The sequence below is a fragment of the Gouania willdenowi genome, chromosome 6, assembly GCF_900634775.1.
Source record: "Gouania willdenowi chromosome 6, fGouWil2.1, whole genome shotgun sequence".
Classification (NCBI taxonomy): Eukaryota; Metazoa; Chordata; class Actinopteri; order Blenniiformes; family Gobiesocidae; genus Gouania; species Gouania willdenowi.
The window spans coordinates 30,147,489-30,170,406 of NC_041049.1; the positions used below are offsets into that span (position 1 = coordinate 30,147,489).

General features: G+C 38.7%; 1 protein-coding gene across 3 annotated transcripts in view; it reads right to left on the bottom strand.

The window, feature by feature from the left end:
* The window catches only part of ripor1 (RHO family interacting cell polarization regulator 1), a 69,286-nt gene that overhangs the window by 41,982 nt on the left and 4,386 nt on the right, over positions 1-22,918 (bottom strand). The window contains exon 1 of one of the 3 annotated variants that reach the window (XM_028451176.1): positions 11,401-11,728. The exons of 1 other annotated variant lie outside the window; for it this stretch is intronic. In XM_028451176.1, coding sequence (XP_028306977.1) covers positions 11,401-11,422 — 22 coding nt within the window. In that variant the 5' untranslated portion in view covers positions 11,423-11,728. Of the gene's footprint in view, positions 1-3,086; positions 3,414-11,400; positions 11,729-22,918 lie in introns of those variants that run through there. One more of the 3 variants, XM_028451179.1, reaches the window with a different exon arrangement.

Genomic DNA, 22,918 nt, shown 5'->3' on the forward strand with positions numbered 1-22,918 from the left:
AGTAGTAATTCTGCACTGGTGTTATAAAAGTGGATGTAATTAGAAGAAGAAGAAAATCCTCCTTGAGTTATGACTTACTAGTGCAGTGCCCGTAGGAAGCATGTCATGCTATAGAAAAGTGGGAGGTTAAGTGGCTTTTTTATGGTTTACATGGGAGCTTTAATTCTTTTTTAATTCAGAATAAAAGTTGAATCCTCTTTAAACTGACCTTGTAAACACTTAATTCCTAATGCAAATTTAATTCTGAATTGAACACACCCGCATGCGGACGGCGCCCCAGCCCCGGGTCTCTGCCGTCCGGGACAGGTTGCCCACGGTCGTACACTGTCCATTCTCTGCCCCACTGCCCACAGAGTGATTGGCTCTGGTGCACCCACAGGCTGCCTCTAACCCGGCCAACTGTTTCACTCAATCCTCAGTGCTGATTTGATGAAATTGTCCACTCCTGGTGGACAATTTTATGAAATAATTCATTAACGGTATCATTGCAGTCCAAACAGACACACAGAGATTCCTTGCTTTATAGATAGATGGATGTCACATTTATGTTTGTAAAAGTTCTACATCTCACTTTTAAACCCTTACTGTAGGGCTGGGCGTTATATCGGTTCATACCGAATACCGGTATATATTTTTGTTATGATATTAATTTTAATATATCGCCATACCGGTGTATTTGATTACACAACTTTCGAAACGCTACGCTGTGCCGCGTTTCAGACCGGACCCTTTTCAATGTTGCGCTTCTAAATAGAAAGGTAAACAGTTGCGCTCTGGTGTTAGTTGCGGTGTAAATAATACGTGTAAATGGATCAGAAAGACACAATTGAAAGCTCTGAAGCTGAATGTGAGCATGTGCCTGCGTACGCATGGCCTCTGCTACAGGAAAACAACACTCAGACACAGAGGCACGGTTAGCTTAGCATGTCGGCAGTAATACACAAAAAAAGAGACAAAGGATCGCAATTTGTAATTCCTAGAACGCGGACATAAGTCCTGGTGGAGCTGCAAACAATACACTACCTTATTCACCATAAGATTAGAAACCACCACACCACTGAGTATGCAGCATTTAAAGTTAGAACTCAAGCTAATGCTAAAGCTAAGCTAGCGCGTCAAACAGCCCTTGGGCTGCAGCAGCAAACTTGTATTACTCCTAGTGTGGAATTATTCTACAATATTCACTCATCATGACAGTAAAATAGACCATCCTTTGTCAATCTACTGCACATTCATCTCTCAACCAGTAGAAAATGCTGTGAACACCTGATTATGCATAAAAAAAATAAAATACTGTCATATAACGTGAAACTGTTAGAATTTTTGAAAAATACCCTGATTTACATTTTTGGTCATACCTCCCAGCCCTACTTTACTATTTACTAGACATCTGAAATCAACTAAATCATTTGACTTTTTACTTCATGACCTACTTATGTCTGCTCATAGAAAAACTGTCCTTTTATTGTTAAAAGAAGGAAGGGTTAGGATCCAGATTTTCATATCATCTACATCTGTCTATGAAACTTCCATATAAAATGTGGGAGATGAAGGAACTTGGTATCCGTTTGTTGACTTAGACCAGTTTAGGGATGAAGTGAGGAAAAAAGATAGTGGAGAAGGAAAGGCTATTTCAAATGGACGCGAGGGTGTTGAGTAAGCAGGAACATGAAAAACAAATGGAAAAGCTGGGTCATATCATGCCCAACCTCATTCCCTCACTCATTCACTTCCTGGTAAATCATCATGCTTTGTTGTGACAGCACTTCAGTCTCTTTGTGTGAAAGGGCTTAGGTAATCACTCTGGGGCCTTTATACAGATTATGTAATCAAAAGAAAGATGCAGCACATTTGGATTTAAAGATAAGATTGGGAATATCTGTGGAGGCTCTGTTTTTCAATTCAAATTTTCCCCAATTTTGTTTCAGAATTTATCCTTTTCTGTGTCAGTTTAGCCTTTTACCATTTTGTTTCTGTTACAACAGACTTTTAAACTACACAAAATCATGCAAAAACATGATTAATAAGATTGACTTAAATGTTATTAATTTCATTATTATCTGCAAAATGTCAAATTAAAAACTGTGTGAAATCACACAAGATTAAAATTTACATTTGTCCGTTTTCTAAAGTTGTTACACATTAGACAACTCCTTGAACAGTATAATATTGCATGTGAATGCTTAATATTGTCCAAAAATATGTAGGTGAGGTTCTAGTTCATGTCATGCACAGTAACTATTTCCATTTCATGAGGTCAACTCATATCACTACATCTCTGAAAAATTGTGTGTAAATGCATGTTTTCCATAAACCTGCCTGTGAGACTATATTGTAATATTGCAAATTTCACTTGAAATTGTTTAAAAATAAATAAAAAAATAAATAATAAAAACATTGCAATTTCCGTTTCAGGAAGTGAATTGTTCGACCCTATATCTGCAGTGAGACTGATCGAAATGTGCCATTTGGGTTATTATCAGAAACACATATGCTAATGAAATCTTTCAGTAATTAGATTAAAATATATGATTAAAAAATCCTCATAATCTACTACTCACTAGATTGTCATGGTTTGTTTATTTATTAAGTTTGTCAAGTATGCAAGTAAGTCCACAGTTGAAGTCAAATAAAAACAAGGTTATTTTAAAAATCAAAACTTCCCAATTCCACAATGCAATGCACGGAACTTTTCCGAAGTTCAATGACCATTTGTTAACAAACCCATTGTTATTGGTGGAGTGAATAAATATCCTGTGAGTAAATTATGTTGTTTTTTGGAAGAGGCTTTTGATGCTTATTGATCTATGAGGCCTACTTTACATTATGTCTTGATCTGGTTTATATCAGAAAGTTATGGATCATCACCAAGAGCTTTAAGCTAATCACTTCAACTCCTCAAAATCTTCCCAGTAAAACCCTTGAGCCTTCAAAAAAAAAAAAAAAAACACTGATCCTTTCATTTGAATCAGTCACATATTATGCTAAGCATGTAGTAGTAAACAACAAATTTGACTTCTAAAAAATTCCTCACTCTGTACAAACAAAAATAATATTATATGACCAACAACAAAAATTCTCCCTACCTTATTTATTCACTGATGCAATTGTCCCAAAGTTACCAACTAAGTCCAGTCACACCATCTCTATTACTATTGATGTTCGCTTACAAACATGGGAACTGTGCCTCAGTGCCCTACGCTGCTGTGCTACCAGTGTGTGTGAAACCACTGCTTTTGTTAGAGGGCTTTTGGCCTCTGTTTCCTCGACCGTTCTGGAAAAAAAAACACACACAGATAGAGAGAGAGAGAAATAGAGCAAAAGAGATAGATGGATAGCCAATCAACAGCGACTTCACAGAGACCAAATACTAGAAGCTGTAGAAACGCTAAGGACTAAAAGAATGCACAGAAGATGACACTTAGCTTTGCAACAGAACATGTGAAAGAAACTCCCAGGGCTTCTGGGAAAGACAACAGCATTAATCAATGGCTACAATTACCATTAAGTAAAGAATGTCCATTCCAGACAGTTAGGCCAAGAACAGGGCAAGGCAATTATTAATGAAACGGATTATCGAATTAGTGTAGTTGACAATGAGTGGCACTGTCACCTCTACTGCACTCTGGAGGGGCATGTAGAGCAGCCTGTGTGTTTCATTAAAATGCAGTGTCACAGCATTGTTCAAAGTAGTAGTAGTCAGAGGACAGTATGAAAAAAATGACAATTGTTAAAAGGACAATGATTACTGACACAGGCCCGCTATAACCAACCTGAATTATTTCTTCAGAGATGAGAAAACCTGCATGTTTTTATCCTGTTTGTTGCTCTGTTTACATGAAGAGTGTTCAAACACATGGTGTGGACGGGGTTAAAAGTCCTAACTGGATTGGCAGAGTTACCCATTACGGAATGTACAACTATAATGTCTGTAACTAAATGTATTTCTGATTCTGATGTTCAACATTTATTAAAGTGTGATTTGGTTTGTCGAGACTTGATAAGACATTTATTATTTTGGTTGGGTTTGGTTTTATATTGCTGTGTTTCTTTCTCAACAGTGACAGGGTCTATTTTATTCAAGTGCAAAGAGAGTATATATATATATATATATTTTTTTTTTATATATATTTTTGTTTGTTTTTGTTTTAATTAAAAGTTCTTGACATTCCAATTAAAAATGGCAATATACATGAGAAATAAAAATAAATTATGAGAAATACAAGTTTAATGCATTTGCACGGGTGTACTTGCAAAATATGATACAGAAAAAATAATTAAAAATTGTTTTTGAAAATATTGTTTATCTTTTATAAATTGTGAGACAATATGTCATCCAGAAAATGTTATCGACCCAGGCCTCGACAATCTGACATATTTACACACTATTTTTTACAATAACACAGGTGATTCAATGTCTAGCGAGTGTAGCAAACGGACAAATATGTCAAATAACGCTCATGGTCTTGTTCTAAAATCTCATGCTAAGTAAACACATAGCTTCATGGAATTTCATGCAAAACTTTAGGGTGATTCATTGGTTGGCGATAGTTTACTAAAAATGTAATGAGAATACCTATATGACACAGACTAAACCATCACTTATCGTAAATGTTTTGGGACCATATCCCGCATTTTCCTGGTATTTTTGGTTGAGTAATGCAAATATGTTTAAGATCTTGTGACATACTTTTGCGTAATTTCAGCAGTTCTACCTTACCTGCTTTTGAAGCTCCTCTGAAGCACATCAATATAAAATTCTGAACTGTAGCTAACTCAATCAACCCTATTTAACATGTTTGGTTTGATTTTAGGAAGTTTTATAGCCAGTAAAGTCATCTAAGTAGGGAACGATGTTGAAACATCTCTGTCCGTTAGTCCCAAAAACAGAACGACTGTATTTTCCGAAGTCACTACTTTTTTAAATTTGAAATTAAGGACTTTTATATAGTTGAGCGGCATATTTCCAATTTTTTTTTAGCCAGTCCACATAACCATGGAGTACAAATTTGAATTGATATTCACATTTAAATGTGAATTACTTTGTGTGACAGTGAAGCCATGTTGACTAGTCACTCAACTTGGAACCCAGTTAAAGTCTGTTTATATCAGATTTGTCGAGAAATTATGTTAAGTGTCACACAATATCCAGAACCCACATTACATTTTTTAATATTCAAGTCATACAGACAGTGAGTACCGTAGTTAGGATAGGAGGAACTTGTGGAAACCAGAACATAGTGAAATGCTGTTTATCACATGGGATGTGATGCAGAGAATGAGGCACACTGTTGGCTAACAGAGGTTTCAATCAGCATTGCACTGATCCAACTCAAAGCAGCCTTGAGGTGTGATGTGACCTATTGACCGGTGCGACTCATCTGTGCATTTTTCCAGGAAACTATTGCATTTCTTAAAAAACAAACCAAAAAGTGTAGTTTATTGTTCAGAAATGACAGTAATCACCCTTAAAGCTACAGTTTGAATTCTTCTTAGTGCACTATAGCTAAATTACCATGCACAGCCAATATTTTGTATTACGGCCAGTTTCTTGAATTGATTCGATTTCGATTAATAGGGTTTCGAATTGAATAATCGGAATCAGGATTGATTTATTTTTTAAATTTTCATTGGATATTATGCATATAGTCAGCGAAAAAGCTGTTAGTATGAATCCTCTACTTTGTAGAAATAAGAAAAATCTTTATTTTCTGCCCATAAACAATAAAAAAGAAAAATATTTATCCAGTGTTCCACAAACAGCACTGGTTATAACAAGTTATTGAAGTAACAACTATTACTTCAATTTATGTAAAACAAACATCTAAGGGAACAGTGAGGTAATAAAGTGCAACTTTTGACAGTTTGGGGATAATATTCCACTCGCCGTCGACTTAGGTTCCCGTCATGTACGACTTCGTTACCATGAACGTCCAGGTGTAGCAGGTAAAGGCTCAAACACACTCAGGCGGACACCGTGCAGACTGTCCGCTCTCCTCAGAGCTTACATTCCCGAATGCACCGCCACGTAGTAGTTTTCATTTAAATCCTACATTTCCCAGAATACTTAGTGCTTCTCTTTATTCATTGTACTCCTGGGACATGTTTTAAAGGTGTCTGTACTGTTGTAGCTCGTCTGTCAGTCTCTCCTCTAAGCTTATGTTCATCTCTCTTGCTTCGTTTCACCAGGCGGTGAAATACAGGTCAGTCTTACATTTAATGCGGGTCGATACAATGCTGAGCAGTGTTTTGTGTGACACCAACTACACAAAGAAGTCAGCGCGGTCATAAAATCTGAACTTTGCATTTAATTGCCCTGGCGGAGTCCTCGTGTCAGCCCGAGTATGTTTGAGCCTTTACCCAGTGGAGCACCATTTGCGTCCGCCATGTTTGGACTGAAAGCACTCCGTGTTGCACTGCTATTGTGAGAATACTAGGGTTTAAGTAAAAAAATGAAATCAAATAAATATTGATTACAGCACCTTTGGATTGATTTTTATAATCCACAATGCGCCCACAATCCATTCAGCACATTTCCCTCTGATGAATATGTAAAGTAGGCGGATCTCATAAGGGGCGCAAATAAATGCAGTGGACGAAATGCAATTCATCAAATCTGGAACTGTTTGCGGTGATTGTTGTAGCACAGGAAAATAGTACGACTGACAAGCAGGTGCAAACACACACGCAGAGGTCATCACCTCACTGAATGTTGACACAAAACACAGCGGAGACAGGAAAAAAAACTCCAGTTAACCTTTCCAGTATAAGAAAATAATTTATGCTATTTTTCACCCATCTCTATTTGTTCTAAGAACCCCAACAACATAGTATTTGAGGTTTATTTTCACAAACTCGCCTGTTTCCTGGAGTTTTAACCCTCTGAAAAGTCACTTTCTGACCAATTCTAAAACCGGGCTGTTTGAGTGGGCGACGGAGTGCCTATAGACGCAGACTCCACATATGACTCCACACAACAATTGATCACTAGCGACTTTCTTTTGCTATTCACACACTTGTCATTGTTGTCAGCCAAAAAACTGGACATTACAGTAAAATACGTGACGATTTAAGGGGTCATTGTAATTGTGAGTCAGAAAAACACTGTTTGATGAAGTGTATACGCCGTGCAGCAATAGCAGCTTCAACAGCAAACACTTACCGAAGCTGCTACGCTGCTTTCTTATCTCATGTAGAGATTATAGGAACAGTCCATTCAAGGTGATAACCTGCTGTTTTGTCTGAACCGCTGCGTCGCATTGCGTCACAAACACAGTGTTGCCAGATTCGTGGTTCGTGTTTGGGCTGTTTTTATTGGAATGGATGGGTCCTAAAATGTGATTGGGCTGGAAATTCTCAATCTGATCTGGCAACACTGATTCCCAATTTTACTTGTGACGTCACAAATGTAGAAAATTTGAAACGGAGCAATTTTCTCTGGATTATAAGACTTAAACCAGAAACAAACGACTGGATGGTTTTATTTCACATTTTGTGTGCTGGTGGACACAAATTACTTCATATGTGATCAAAAACTGCAAAAGTTGATTTTTCATATACCCCCTTTAAATAATACAATTGTAAATATTAACAGCCACTGAAAGAAAATGCAGTGTGTGAGGGACAGAAATGCGTGTGGCTCCGTGAATGACGCTCCCGATACATCGCTCCAGTGTCTTCCTCTACATGTTTTAACCGTCAAACTCTTGTGTCACGTTAATGGCAGAACATCATTTACGCAGCGATGGAACAATGTTCACATCTGAGAGTGTGTGTGACATAGCGCTGCAGGAGCTCAGAAGGAACAGATGGAGCACACACATTAGATTATGGGGGAAAAAACATTACGTTTTGAAAGTTTAGTAAACAGTATTTTTATTTGTTTACTTTGTTTTCTACATTATTAAATGTTTGTGCAGCAGACAGAGAAGTCCATCTGCCTCCAATTTAACTTCTTCAAATGTAATTTTGTGTTTCTGTGCACTCACCTCTCCACGTTAAACAAGCAAAATGTTCATTTAAATAGGGTGGTCTCAACCATGTCTATACGCCCACCCATTAGTGCCGCAATCTTAGTGAATTCCTCACAGCAGGTGAATAAACAGCGCCGCAAAGGATTTAGGGACGCACCTGGTTTACCAAAGGTTAGAATCCACACTTTCAGAATCTATAAATAATGCCCCCTGGCACACATGTTCCTGGTCTTCTCATGGCATGTCACATATACAGTATAATATCTTACTGCAACAGTAGAACAAAAATAGAATAAAAAAGTACTTCAAAAGTACAAGAAAATAACTAATCCCTACAGATGTACTAATGGTATTTAAAAAAGCATCTATTGGGTTCATAAATGTGTACATCTGACAGCAGACATGCATGTCACTGAGCCTAAACGTACAGCTAGTCAGGGATGGGATGTCTGGGACTATAAGCAGTCCATGAAGTGAAGTGAGGCCCTTAAAGATTACATAAACAAACAGCCACAGAGAAAGTGTTAGCTCCCCAAGATGAGCGGATAAAACTGCAACTTAGTTTCTTCTAAAACCATCAAAGTGTACTCAGAGGATCTGATGAACAGCAGACAGTTGTCCCACCAGTTATTCTCTCTTCTTTACAGCATTTTGTTCATTGGTGACTAAAATGTATCCATTGCTGCATTTTTCATCACTGCTTCTGACTTTTTTAGTGTTAGTTAAAAAAAAAAAAGCCCCTTTAGACTATGATCCTTTATGCATGAAAGATTAAAGGAATATTATTGACTTGAATGGCAATGTAAACCTTTTACATATTTTTTCATGCAAATTATTTTAGATTAATTGATTTTCGAGGCCTACACTCCGTCTTTATCTGATTAAAAATTATAATTCCGAGCAGCATTAACTATGATTAGCCCAATACTGTTTTCCTGTGGGTTTGCAAAGGAGCACATTGACACAAAAACTTAGTGAGTATTAGTTTCTGTTGCCCGAGGAAGCATCAGCTGAATTCTCCAGCACAGACAAGCCGCATTCATCATCATCAACATCCTCGAGATGAAAACCAAAATAACTAAAGGATGTGGAGCCTCTTTGCTGGCCCAGGGCCAGAAGTGTTTGACTTATAACATATTTATCAGGGTACACAACAGTTGTTACAAGTTCTAGCTATAATCCAGCAGGAAATTTAACACAAAGAGAACAAACTAAATTCCATTAGGAGTGAAGTGGAACGAGCTCACATGGCTGTTGAAAGCTGACATCCAAAGAATGTGAGATACACAACTGATCTGCACTTATAGAGATTATTTGTTTGTGTTTTTTACATTGCAGGTTCTAGTAACACTTTTCTATGAATCACTTTAGCGTAATATTTGCTGTTACGCAACCTTTGCTAAAGGCTGATGTGAAAACAGAAGTTTCAAGCTTAAATCAGGTGTGTAACCTTTCTATGCTTTACAAAACCTACAAGGACATATAGTAACTAACTACCATCTTATACCATTCAACTGATCTGCAGCCTATCCCAGATTACCGAGGGGACAAGCAGGGTAACCCTAGACAGGTCAACAGTTTATCACTGGATTAATAAACAGATGAATACAAAGACACGTGCAAAGACAGTCAACAAAAAAAATGTGTTTTTGGCCTTCCATCACAACACCTGTTTGATGCACCACAATTCCAGATTACTGAGTTGTTAAATTCTCCAAATGCAGTTAATAATAAAGTTAGTTTAATAAAATAGGTTTTAAAAACCTTTTTAGGCAAAGAAAAGGCAAGGAGTGACTTCCTGAAACACGGGGCCGGGACAGGAACATATAGCAGTTTGAAGCTAAATGAGTCACAAGTATGACCAAACTACTTCCCGGTACAGCCAGCCCAAGTCATTTCCCAGACTTTGAAGCACAGAGAATCATGGTAGCATAGTTCAAGGTTTGATTGACGTCTTTAGAAATACATGCCAACAAAATGCCAGGAGGTAAAGTGGAGGAGGAAACATGTCTGCTGAGGTAGAGCTGAACAGCAGTAGGCTAAAAAAATCAGATGAGGGATTTGCCAATGGATCAGTTGTACTGAAAGTGCAGTAAAGACTGAGATCTCAGGGAGGCGTCAGCAGACTTCAAACATCTAAAAAGCCATTTTAACACCATCCACCAAGACATCTTAAGACATCACTCATGGGGAGGAGACTGATCAATTTGCCCCAACTGTTATTTTAGATCAGGCCTGTCAAAATCATTTTAGTTCAGGGGTAATAACTGAGCAGTTTGAACTCGAGTGGTCCCCAAATTTTAGGCGAGAAAACAAAACATATTCAACCTTATTGTGCCGTAATGGCCACTTCCAAATATACAGTATGTAATGCACCAACAATATCCAAGGACTAAATGACAGGTACTAGTCCTTGCAGCACATTTTCTTGAACATGCTTGATTTTGTGATTAATTGTTGTGTAATGTAGAGGAATTTGAAATTGAGTGTGAGAAAATACAGGATTTTGAAAAAGATTCAATGCTTTCAACCATTCGCTGTTGAAGATGACTGCAGTCATGTGATATAAGCATGGGAAAATTGCAAGCCCATGCAAATATTGTGGAGTCTCATTGAATTAGTTTATTTGGAAGGAGTGAGATGTCTAGAACTGAAACAGTCGGTAATTTATCTAATGATTCACGTTTTCTCTGATGGACTGAATCAGATGCTTTAACAGTCTGGCTTTGGCCCCCGGGTTTGACACATGTGGCTTATGTGGACACAGTCATGTCTGGTATAATTGTGGAAACCATGTGATAAAGTTTAAGCAGTATAAATACTTGCGTTTGTGCGTTTTAACACTTGTCAATAACTTGAGGCATGCAGTGTGTTTCATCAATATGAATTGCATTAAAAGGACATAATCCTGCCAGTCTTAACGTCACTGACTAATGTGCATATACAAAATTGTGACTATATTGTTTGATCTCTGTTCCTTCAGTTATCATTTGCTGATTTCATTTTTTATTATTTTTGAATTGTCTGTCTTACAGTTTTTATATTTGTTGTACTATTATGTGTGTGTTTTTTTAGTTCTTTTTCTTACAGTCTGCTCTTTTTCAAGTTGCTGCAACAACTGAATTTCACCTCCGAGGATCATATTCTATTCTAAATACTCTAATGGTTGACTAGGTTAAGCAGAAATTGTGAGATATTTTATACGTTGTAGTGCTGCGGTTTCTGATGTACCTCAAAAATTAATGCTTAAAAGGACCTGAGGTATGTTTACAAGTATTTGAACTCATTTTAGATAGAGAACATATTTTCAGGGTATAGAGTGAGCACTCACATCCTAATAAGTTGCAAACAGGTTAACCAACAACTAGTAGATATTTCAGACAAACACAGAGTTAATGATTAATGCTGATAGGTGATACACCCATACCTCCATTGTATCCACTGTACATGGTAGCTTGTTGATGATGATAAGACTTCCTCACAATGATCCCACTTTCAGATAAAAAAAACCAAAAAGCACTTTAAGCAGAAGTTGATGAGATGAGTGGGTTATTGCTTGCTTTTCTTTCTTTTCCAGTCCAACAGTCTTCTCCCCTTCACAAAGAGCTTAATTTTAGGGAAATTGTATTCCGGTGATTTCCTTAATCCCAATGTTGTTCACTTTTCATTACACCCCATTTCCACAGTCTGTTGTTAATCCTTGGACTGCTCTCTTACTGATCCTCTTCTTCTTGGCCACAGTACTAAGAGGAGGGGGAGGCGAAGAGGAAACAGGAAAAAGCAAGGCGGTGCTCCCTTTGCTTCTTTCCTGCTGACCTCACTGGTTATTTCCCATCTTGGCTTCTTTATTAACTAGTGTTAAAAGGGTTGATAACAGTGTAGCATTATTAATTTAGGAATGACAATTCAACAAAAACAAGTGAATAAAAATAGATTCCACCTAAAGAGAAACATTTGCTGTTAATAGCATCATGCTGAACAAATTGGAGTATTTATATCCATTCCAGAGGTGGAAAGTGACAAATAACATTTACTCTCATTACTGTAATTGAGTAGAGATTTTGTGTCCTTTTTAAAAGCAGTATTTGTATAGTACCCTGCTATGTTTTAATTTGTAATTTGTATCAGTTACTAAGTAAATACTCCGTTGCACGTTTTAGACGACAGAAGATAGAACCCCAAAACTGTTCAAAAATGTGTACATTTTAAACTAGCTACTTTTTACTTTTCCTTGAGTACATTTGTAGACCAATACTTTTACTTAAACAAATGCAAGAAGAGGTATTTTTGCTTCAGTAGAATATTTTAAAACTCTTTCCACCTCTGCTTATATTGATACATAAAGATATACCGTCTCACTGTCTTAGACGTGAACTGATGCAGGGTGACTGCATCACCTCATCACCTGGTGACTCTACGAAGGTCAGTGTTGACATCTGACATTTCAAGATATTCTGCAACACCATCTTATAACATAGACTGCTACTGTAGGTTCTACATGTGGTATAATTTTGCCCGTACTACACGGGTAATGAGGGTACCTGTGTAATACGGTTTTACATGGAAATGGAATTACATTGCCAAGCCTACAGCTATAAACACACCATTTTTTTTCTTTTTTGCCAGATTCTATCCTTAATTCACAGTTGGGGCATATGCTAGCACTCATATCTGTCATTGATGTGTAGAATGTTCAATTGGTAAGTTGTATTGGCAATCAATCCAACTTGACATGTTTCAGTATTTCAAGCCTCTCTATCATTCTTAAATATCTGAGGTAAATTTGGATCCCTACCCATTGCCAATCTGACTGACAATAATGTTAAATGGAAGGTTCCTCATGTATTGGAGAATAAGGCTAGGCACACTAACACAGAGCCCACAGAATTAGTGCCATCAGAGCAACCCTTCATGGTGAACCCTGAGGTTAAGCTGTCGCAAAGAGGTAAAATACATAAACAAAGCAGCTGCTAAACTAATGGTTTAATCTGCAACAACAACCTGCTGGTAAAATACACTTAATTTATCACCTAAGTATTCCCTAAGCACTTTACAATATCAACACGTTCCCTTATTCACACACCAATGGTGACAGATCTGCCATGCAAGACGCTATTTTACCATTGGAAGCTTCCTAGTGTTGACCGTCTTGCCCAAAGACACTTCAACAACTGGACAGGCGTAGTCTTGAGATCCAACCCCCAACCTCTCAGAAAACGACAATCACCTGATCCACGGTCGCCCAAAAATGAAAACCAAGGATGGTTAATTCGCCCAATTTCCCCATTTGATTCTGATTATTGAAGTCTCAATAGGATTGCAAACAGTTTTTCAATTATCAATTAGATCTTTGCCTATTATTGATCTTCCATTTAACATCAGTCAACTGCTAAATTATCTAACACCTCACAGCAACTTTATTATTGTATAGTGTAAGGGAAATATTCAAATTAGAGGAACTTGCCTAGTTTCTATTACAATTTGAAAAATGTAAATAATCAGTCTTTGAAAATTTGAGAATCGATTAATAATCATCAATAATAAAATGGCAGTTAATCGATTATCAATTTTTTTACCACCCCAAATGACAAGTCTAGGACCTTTTTGCTGTGAGGCAGCTGGGCTAAAAACTACACCAAAGTACTGCCCAATAAATACAAAAAAAAAAATAAAAAAAAAACATTACCGGTATATGTTTTATATCAATAACGAATGTAAACATTTTAATTGAGTAGTGTATACATATATACTGTATATGTTGACATTTTAATTGAGTAGTGTATACATATATACTGTATATGTATACGTGTTTTATTTGTTTTTCTCTGCTTTATATTTAGTAGGCTGTACACCAATATTTAGCATTTTCTACAATTAATGTGATTTCTGTAGATGCTCCCATTGCATTGTTTTATCATCTCATTTACACTGAAGAGTTGTTTGCTTTACGTGACACAGCTTTATTTCACTCACATTTGTGCACAAAGGTGAAAACCTATGAGCAAATGGCAACATTTTTTCTCAGTTGGAGCGAGGACTGCTTATTAGGTGCACCACCCTGGCCGCATTAAACACCACTTAAACCACCCAGAACACCGTCTAAACAGCCAAAAATTATGTAAATCATCACTCACTCCTAACGACAGAGCCACCAGTGCCCGTTTAACTTTGCTGTTTCTGTGAAGCTCCGTCCGTTTCTCGTGTAGTGCAGCGGCACTCTGTGAAAACATGATCAGCTTTAATCAGCTTCAGCTGTGTTTAAACATCTCATCAGAGCTACAGAAGATCCGTGAATAAAGTTGTTCTGTTGTTGTGGACGAGACCATCGATGCCAGGGATAGAGTCTGAAACATCGTAGGTAATGATAACTGATACTGTCAAATATTCTGACCCATAGTGGTGAAATAACTGATGTTTCCTTGTGTCCATTTATCATTACGGTCTGGAAAGTTGTCATTAGGATCATTTACATTAGGTTGATTTAAATTAAGTTGATCAAAATGTAATCAATAAACCTGCTCAGAATAAGTAAAACATTGATCCCTGAGGGTAAATCAGGTGACATTAATGCTGTTCTCATACATCTTTATATGACATATAAATAATTAAAAAGGAGCAGTCAGAATAATCCATGTCAAAACAACTTATATCTACCTTTTAATTGTATTTTACTTTATTTGACATACATTTTTGTATAATTATTATTTTTTAAATTTATTAGTATTGTAATGACGAGCCTCTAGCCGTAATCCAAGTTTTGTAGTCTTTAATGAAGCACGTTGAAACCCGGATCAGATGGAGCCCAGGAAAAGCGTGCTAGCTCTTGATTAAAGTCAGTGTAAGACCCTTGAGGGGGTTCAGGAACAAGCCAGGCACATCCAGGCGTTTCTGGTGGAGATGGTGCCAGTTGGGGCGAGGAACACAGAGCAGGTAAGCAAGCACCAGTCTCAGGACTCAACCATTGTGGGACGGCTGAACCCCAGTATGGTGCCAGCCGGTCCTGATGTAATGCAACTCTCCTCCCTCTTGGTGGCAGTTGGACCCGGTAAACTACCTCTCCAAGCCTTTCAAGGGTTCTGCACGGCCCCACCCAGTTACTATCCAACTTAGGGCACCTTCCCTTTCTTCTCCGCGGGTTATATACCCAAACCAATTCCCCGGCTGCAAACTGACGTTTAGATCCTCTTCTGCCTCACGCCTGCAGTCTCCATCTGATGTCTGGCAAAACTGTGGGCAGATTCCAGACTGTCCTGCAGTTTCCGAGCATAGTTCGGCCCCGGGGGGTCCCCACCAACATCTCAGCTGGGGTTTGGATGTCCCTGTCCAGCATCAGGAGAGCCAGGGAACATGAAGTGGAATCCTGGGCAGCGGAACGGTAGGCCATCAGCACCAGTGGGACGTGGTTGTCCCAATCCTGTTGATGACTGGCTGTCACGATTCCCAACTGCTGAGCCAATGTGCGATTAAACCTTTCGACTAATCCATCACTCTGTGGATGGAGTGGAGTAGTGCGGGTTTTCCGGGCACAAATCTCTTACACATGATGGCAAATACACGAGATTCAAAGTTCCTGCCTTGGTCTGTGTGGATCGTCTCTGGAACCCCGAACCTGCTAAACATTCTGCCAATCAGAGCGTCCACCACAGTCTCTGACTCTTGATCAGGGAGACTGCAACAAGGATGTAGCGGTTTCTTTTCTCTGTACATGGAAATGGTCCCAAAACATCAATCCCTACTCTTTCCATTGGTGTGAAACTGTTGGAGCAGAGCATGTGACCTCCCAGTGGGGCCTTTCCGGGCAGTGCAGCTGTCACATAGGCGACAGAAATCCTCCACATCTCTCCTCTGCTGCCCCCAGTAGAACCCCTGACGCAAGCGGCAAGGTGTTTTTGTGACACCAAAGTGTCCTGATCCTGGCGCTCCGTGCATCGACCTCAGGACAGCATCATGTAGAGAATGTGGTACCACAACCTGCCACTAGATCTCGCCTGTCGCTGGTTCTTTCCAACCCCTTTGAGAATCCCATCACAGAGACGCAGAGTTTCAAACATGGACCAGAGTCCCTTTGTTGCACGTGAATGCATGGCTATGTCATCCCACTGTGGTTTCTGTTGTGTGCTAACCCACGTGACCACTGGTGAGATTTCTGCATCCTGTCTTTGTTCATCTATCCACTCTGTGGTGCTCACTTAGACTAAATCACAGGGGTCTGGCTGATCTCTCAGGTTAGTAGCCAAACATCTACCACCACCTCGTGACTCGTCCGCCACTGTAATGCTGAGTGATCAGTCCTGACTGTGAAATGGAGACCCCCAAGGTAATACTTGAAGTGTCTAATGGCAGAAACAACAGCCAGTAACTCCCGTCTTGTGACACAGTAGTGGCGCTCTGCTTTGTTAAATGTTCTACTGTAGTAAGCTACTACCTTCTCTCCACTCTGGGTCACCTGGGTTAACACTGTGCCCGACCCCACCCCGCTGGCATCTGTGTCTACAATAAATGGTAAGTTGGCATCAGGGGTAACAAGGATAGGGGCCTCTACTAAAGAATTCTGAAGTTTAGTGAACGCTGTCTCACACTCCTCTGTCCACTCAAAAACCTCTCCTTTCTGTAGTAGGCAAAACAGTGAGGCTGCTATGCAGGAAAATCCATTTGCAAATCTCCTGTAGTAAGATGCCAGTCCCAAGAAACTCTTTAATTCTGACACAGAAACCGGAGTGGGCCAGTCTTTCACTGTATTTACTTTTTCATCCAAGGTGCCCACGCCCCCCTCACCAAGCTAAGTGACCCAGAAATGAGAATTCATGTCTCATAAAGCAACATTTGAGGGGGTGTAACTTCAAACCTGCCTGACCTATTCTCCCAAGCACCCTTCTAAGTACATCCAGCGTAGCCTTAAATGATGTTCCATGCACCAAGATGTTGTCTAGATACACCACACACTCACTCTTTGGAAAATCCGCCAGCACTCTGTCCATCAGTCTCTCAATTATAGCAGGCGCATTACACAGCCCAAATGGCAGGACCTTAAATTGCCAGAGGCCCCCGTTTGTGATGAACGTAGTCTTTGGTCTGCTTTGGGGGGCAAGCGGGACCTGCCAGTATCCACTGCGGAGATCCAATGAGCAGAACCAAGAAGAGCCAGATACAGTATCCAGGGCCTCGTCAATGCGGGGCAGAGGATAGGGATCTTTTCTGGTCACATTGTTGAGCGGCCTGAATCCACACAGAAACGCCATGCCCCTTTTTGTTTCTTTGGGACCATCACAACAGGAGAAGCCCAGGGGCTGTTCGAAGGTTCAATTATTCCCGCCCTCTGCATTTCCCCCAGTGCTTTATCAGCAGCAGCCTGCTTTGCCAAAGGGAGCCGACGAGGTCTCATCCAAATTGGTGGGGCATCTCCTGTATCGATGTCATGTTGGATTAAATCTGTGTGACCAACATCATCCTCTGACAACGAGAAACATTTTTAAAAGTCCGTGAGAAGTCTAAAAAGCAGGTCCTGCTCAATGTCAGACAGTTCATCACAATTTCTCTCCCATATGCTCTTCACAGCCAGCATCCGAGCATCAGAATCAGTCTGTGAAGTGGCGCCCCCTGGGTCAAAGTCTATGTCACAAGCCACTTTCCAAGCAGGGGGTGGGGGAGGAGGTGAGGACATCACAGAAGTAACATCAGTCCCAAGAAGCATCCTGGCATGAGTCATTTGTTTTGAAGCGAGTTTCTGTTGAAGCGGAGCTGTCTTCATGGAGTTTGTTCTGCCGGCAGAAACACACGAACAGCCAATCAGCTAACAGACCCAGCGTGCAGAAACAGCCTATTATATCTCCGGACGTCACCAGTAACAGGCAAAAAGCCAATTATTCAGCAGCTGTGGAGTTCGATTGCCATGTTGGTTTGTTTTCAAGTGAGTAGCGTGCAGTGAGCTTAGACTGTGCAGTGAGAAGCCGGAAGGAGAGTAGAGGCAGCCGCTATGTAGCGGAAACTGGCACCGGTAGTATCGTAATCCACGGTAGTACCGTCGTGTAGAATTTCTAGTATAGTAGAACCGTTACAATTTGGCACCGCGGGGTACCGTGGATATTGTGGGTATCGTGCAACTATAGTTATGAGGCAGAGGATATAGACAGTAGAGCTTTAATCAGGCCTAAAATGAAGACCTTACCCAGCCTGAGCCCAACAGAACAAAGCCTGAACTGGTCTGACCCAAATGAAGCAATGTCTCTTTAAGCCTGAACCTGTATCAACCACAGTTTTCACATCCGTGCGTGCGCATGTAGAATGATCCGGTGCAAGTTACAAACATGACGAGCAGCTTCATGTGCTGATAAACACTACGTCTCTGGTTGAAGCTACACTGTTTATATTGGACGTGATTACGGTTACAAAGCGGCGAATGCACACAGGCAACATCAGTGATCCTCGGGTAAAGATGGGAGCATCCGAGCAAATCGCCAGTATTAAATGGCTGATGTATGTGTGCCTCAGTTATGCAGATTAAAAAGAGAGTTTCAACATTACGAGCACACCTGTAGATCCCTTTTGTGTGCATGTGAGTAACGATTATTACGACATACCGATTAAAAAAGGAAAAAAAAAAAACAACAACAGAAAAGCCCCCCTACGCTGGTTGAAACACACCACAGGGGGCAACATCACACTGTAGGGGGGCCCTATGCTCAACAGTGCTGGTGAGAACCATGATTATGTAATAGCTAGTAAAGTCATCTAAATAGGGGAAGACGATGAAACGGAAACAAAACGGAAAAGGGTAAAACGTGGACCTGAAATGTGATCCAGAATTAAGTTGGGGGTTGGGGTCTGTGTATATATTGTTATTGTAAAAATAAATGTAGAATGATATCAGCATATCGGATATCATCCAAAAGCTAATCTTGAACATTCCTGATTTCAATTTTGGTAAGCAGCTGTTTAACAGTCTGCTACATTTCTCCTGTATACTGTCCTCTATCAGCTGAGTTGTGTGTGTTTATGTAGTGCTATCACACAACATTTTGGAATGCATTCAGAAAACAGCAGATACTTATGTCTGAGTCAGGTACAGCCAAGGAGTAAAGAAAGAAAAACTAAGACGTTTGCTGACCGACTCTACAAACATTACTGAGCACTAAATGATCACGTGAGTGTGTGTGTGTGTGTCCCTGTAAAGTGAGGACTTTTTCTGGTTAATCTCCAGCTGGCCATTAAGCAGCTTAACTGTCACTGAGTGCAACCAGCTAATTAGGTTGTAGACGGTCTATTACACGACCAGTCGTACACATACACTCAACATTATCATCTGTCCTATGGTAACCAAAGATTCTGTGTTAAAACCAGGGTTGGATACAATCACACTTTTCAGTTACAATTCAATTTTCAATTACTTATGTTCAATTGCAATTAAATTTACAATTACAATTTATTTATTTTTCCCCAATTACAATCATTTTTTATCCTCAGAAAGTAAATTAGAATTAATCACAATTACTGACACAATTGTCCTTCCTCTTGTGTTAGCATCTCTTATAATAACGGGTCCTAAATCAGCTGTAAAATACACAAAAAACAAATATTTATTATCTATTTTCTTGCTAGTCTATTAGTTTTGTGTCATAATTGTGTCATAATTGTGCAATACATGTGTAGAACTATACTAGAACTGTGGCATGGTTCCCCAGTTTTGCGTTAAATTATAATTTACTATTTGTATACAATTCTCATGGCAATTACAATTACAAAGTCAATTGTTTGAACTCAATTACAATATTAAATCAATTGTAATTGATTGTCAATCACACAATTACCTAAAAACTAGAGATGTCCCGATACAACTTCTTCATTTCCGATATGATACCGATATCAGCATGAATCATACATACTTTTTTTTTTTTTTTTTAATAAAAAATAATAATTACTTATTTTTTTACTGTGGAATGTTAGAAAAGACTTGATCATGTGATGTCACTCAAACAGAGAACAATAATCAGCAACAGTAGGTATGAGAAAAACTGACCCATTTATTATTAACCTATTGGTTACATTTTAACCTTCAACATAATATCTACAGTATTCTATAACTGAATAAAATACATAAAAAAATAATTGGGGAAAAAAATACCAGATATTCAGAAATTTGAATCCGATATCCGATATTCGTTTTCAGGCTGACATCTGACCAATATCCGATATCGATATCTGATCGGGACACCCCTACTAACACATTCGGATGTTGTCCAGATTTTTGCCTCGTAGATCCTGGTTTAGCTTCGCTAACCACAAACGCCTCCTTTCCTCTGATCATTTTTGACATTGTTCATACTAAAATCATCATTGAGCGATAAAATTGCTCAAGACAGAAAAGTAATGTTTCAATTAGTGTTGAATGATTTTGGAAAATAATCTAATTGCGATTTTTTTCCTCAATATTGCGATTTCATATGCAATTCTTTTTTCAAGGGCCTCTTGTCATGTATTTTTCAATGAACACAAGCAAAAAATCTGTATCATAATGAACAATTTCAGATTTTTTTTTAAACTTTAAATAAATATAATGTACATTTTAAAGCACAGATTACAACAATAAAGCAAACAAATCTGTGGCTTTACCTCTTCAACACATCTAACTAACTTCATGTTTCATGAAACATGTAAACATGTGGACTGCACTTCTTAAACACTTGAACTGAACAGGAAAGTACAAAACAGGACAAAAAAAAAAAAAGTGCAGCCTTTGAAAATCACATTGAAAAACAAAGAAAATAACTATTCTCCCACAGCCACAGATCACACTTTACCCACAGACGATATACTAAAATGTGTGGCAGACACTGGACAGATGGAAAACTTGATACTTAGACAGAGTTCCTGTTTACATACAAATTTGTAGCTTTCAGCTGGACCTGATCCACTTCATCACAACCCTGTAACCCAGGTCAACCCCACAATTTGTGGTATAACAATTATCTCGGCTGTTTCACACGTTACGCCCTTTATATCTCTCTAAAAACAGACACATACTCAAGCAATGATAATCAATGAGGATGAGGAAACTGTGAGCTCATGAAAATTTGGAACCGGTACTGCAGGTCCATAAAAAGTTCAGATAAGTCAACATTTTTCTTCTCCCTTTAGGCCTCAGGAGCTTGTTATTGTGTCATTGCACAAACTATACTTGTGGGATTAGCTTTCAATGTGGTTTGTGTCAGTGACAAACACAACCATGTTGACCTTCCACAGCAGTGTGTGACCAGCAGACAACCATACAAAACGCAATATAATCTTCAGAATGAAATTATACTGATTTAGAAGATAGTGTAATTTCCTCTATTGCCAAATACCGAAAAGTAGATATATTGATCTATATAAACTGTTCCTTTATCTACATGTTTGGCTCTCTACATGGCTTTTTTGAGTTTTTAAAAGGTCCCACATTTTCTGCATATATCATCTTTCTCCAAGATGGCTGGTATAAGTAGCATTCCATCAATTGAGTGTTTTCCGTCCTCATCCATATAGGTCTTGTTTCAATAGCCCACTTGCCATCAGGTTGTCCTGGTTCCCAAACACCCCCTTGTTAACATGAGTTGGTTTAAAACTCAAAATTCAGCATGTTTTGTTGAAATTATTCTGTGTATAAATCTGACATTAAGTAAAAAAGTTAGACACAATAACCGTAATAAGCGTGTTTGCCATGATTTTGTTAAGTTTGATAGCCTGTAATGACAATTGATTAGGAAAAGCTGATAAAAACAGAAACAAAGCTTAAAAGTGTAAAGTGACACAGACGTGTGTAAACTCTGAAATTAAAATGGGGAAATTTTGAAATGCTAAACAGGAGGCTGTTCTGATTATTGGAAATCAATTAGAGTATCTCCTCAGTGGTGAATTAAAGTAAGCTTATCACATTGAAAAGATACCAATCACAAACATCTGTACAATAAACAGTTCTACATGTCCACAGACAGAACAGGCAGTTTTAATGATCAATGTATTTACCACATTATTACATTAAACCATGGCAGCTCACTAAACAAAAGGAAACAAATTCAACATTGTTCTTATGGGCTCTATTCTACCATTGGCGTAAGTCAGAAAAACCATGCGGCAGCGCTGTTTTTGGCTGTGTGCTATTCTCCCACTATTCTCATCCCAGTTACGCACCCTGGGTGGAGCGGCCCTGAAATGTGGGTGTTTCCATTCAAATCTGGCCATGCGCAAATTCTCCCGTCTGCTTAAGTTCTTTTCCTCTTACGTTCTTCTGAACCTGGAATAAGTGCAGCACCCCGATAAGGTGAAACATTATATTACACTAGAGGTATGGATTCAGTTACAATTGAAGCCATACAGACTCATAATATTGCAGAAGAGACTCCCAGAGAGAATGTGCCCAAACTGACACTGTCACAATGTCACAGCGGTGGGAGAAGTCACACAAACACGCCAAAGGATAAATAAATTATTGTTGGAGTTATTTGTATTATTGCAATGAAGACTTTTTCATTAAAGTATTTTCATTGAATTCAATTTAGTTGCATTAACAGGTGCTGGAGTGGTTATATAATCAGAACATCATGAAAAAGTTGATTTATTTCAGTAATTCCGTTCAAATGTATACATTCATTACACACAGACTTATATAGTTCAAATGTTTATTTCTTTTAATTTTGATGATTATAACTGACAACTAATGAAAATCCAAATTTCAGTATCTCAGAAAATTAGAATATTACTTAGGATGATATAAAAAAAATTAAGATGAAAAGTATGAGCATGTACAGTAGGGGTGGGAACCTCAGGGTACCTCACGATACGCGATACAAAGCTCACGATAACGATTATCTCACGATACTACGATTATCAATATATTGGTCAGAAATCAATCTACGATAATCTATGACATAATAAGAAAAAAAAGATTAAGTGAAAAAATACAATTTTTATTTTAC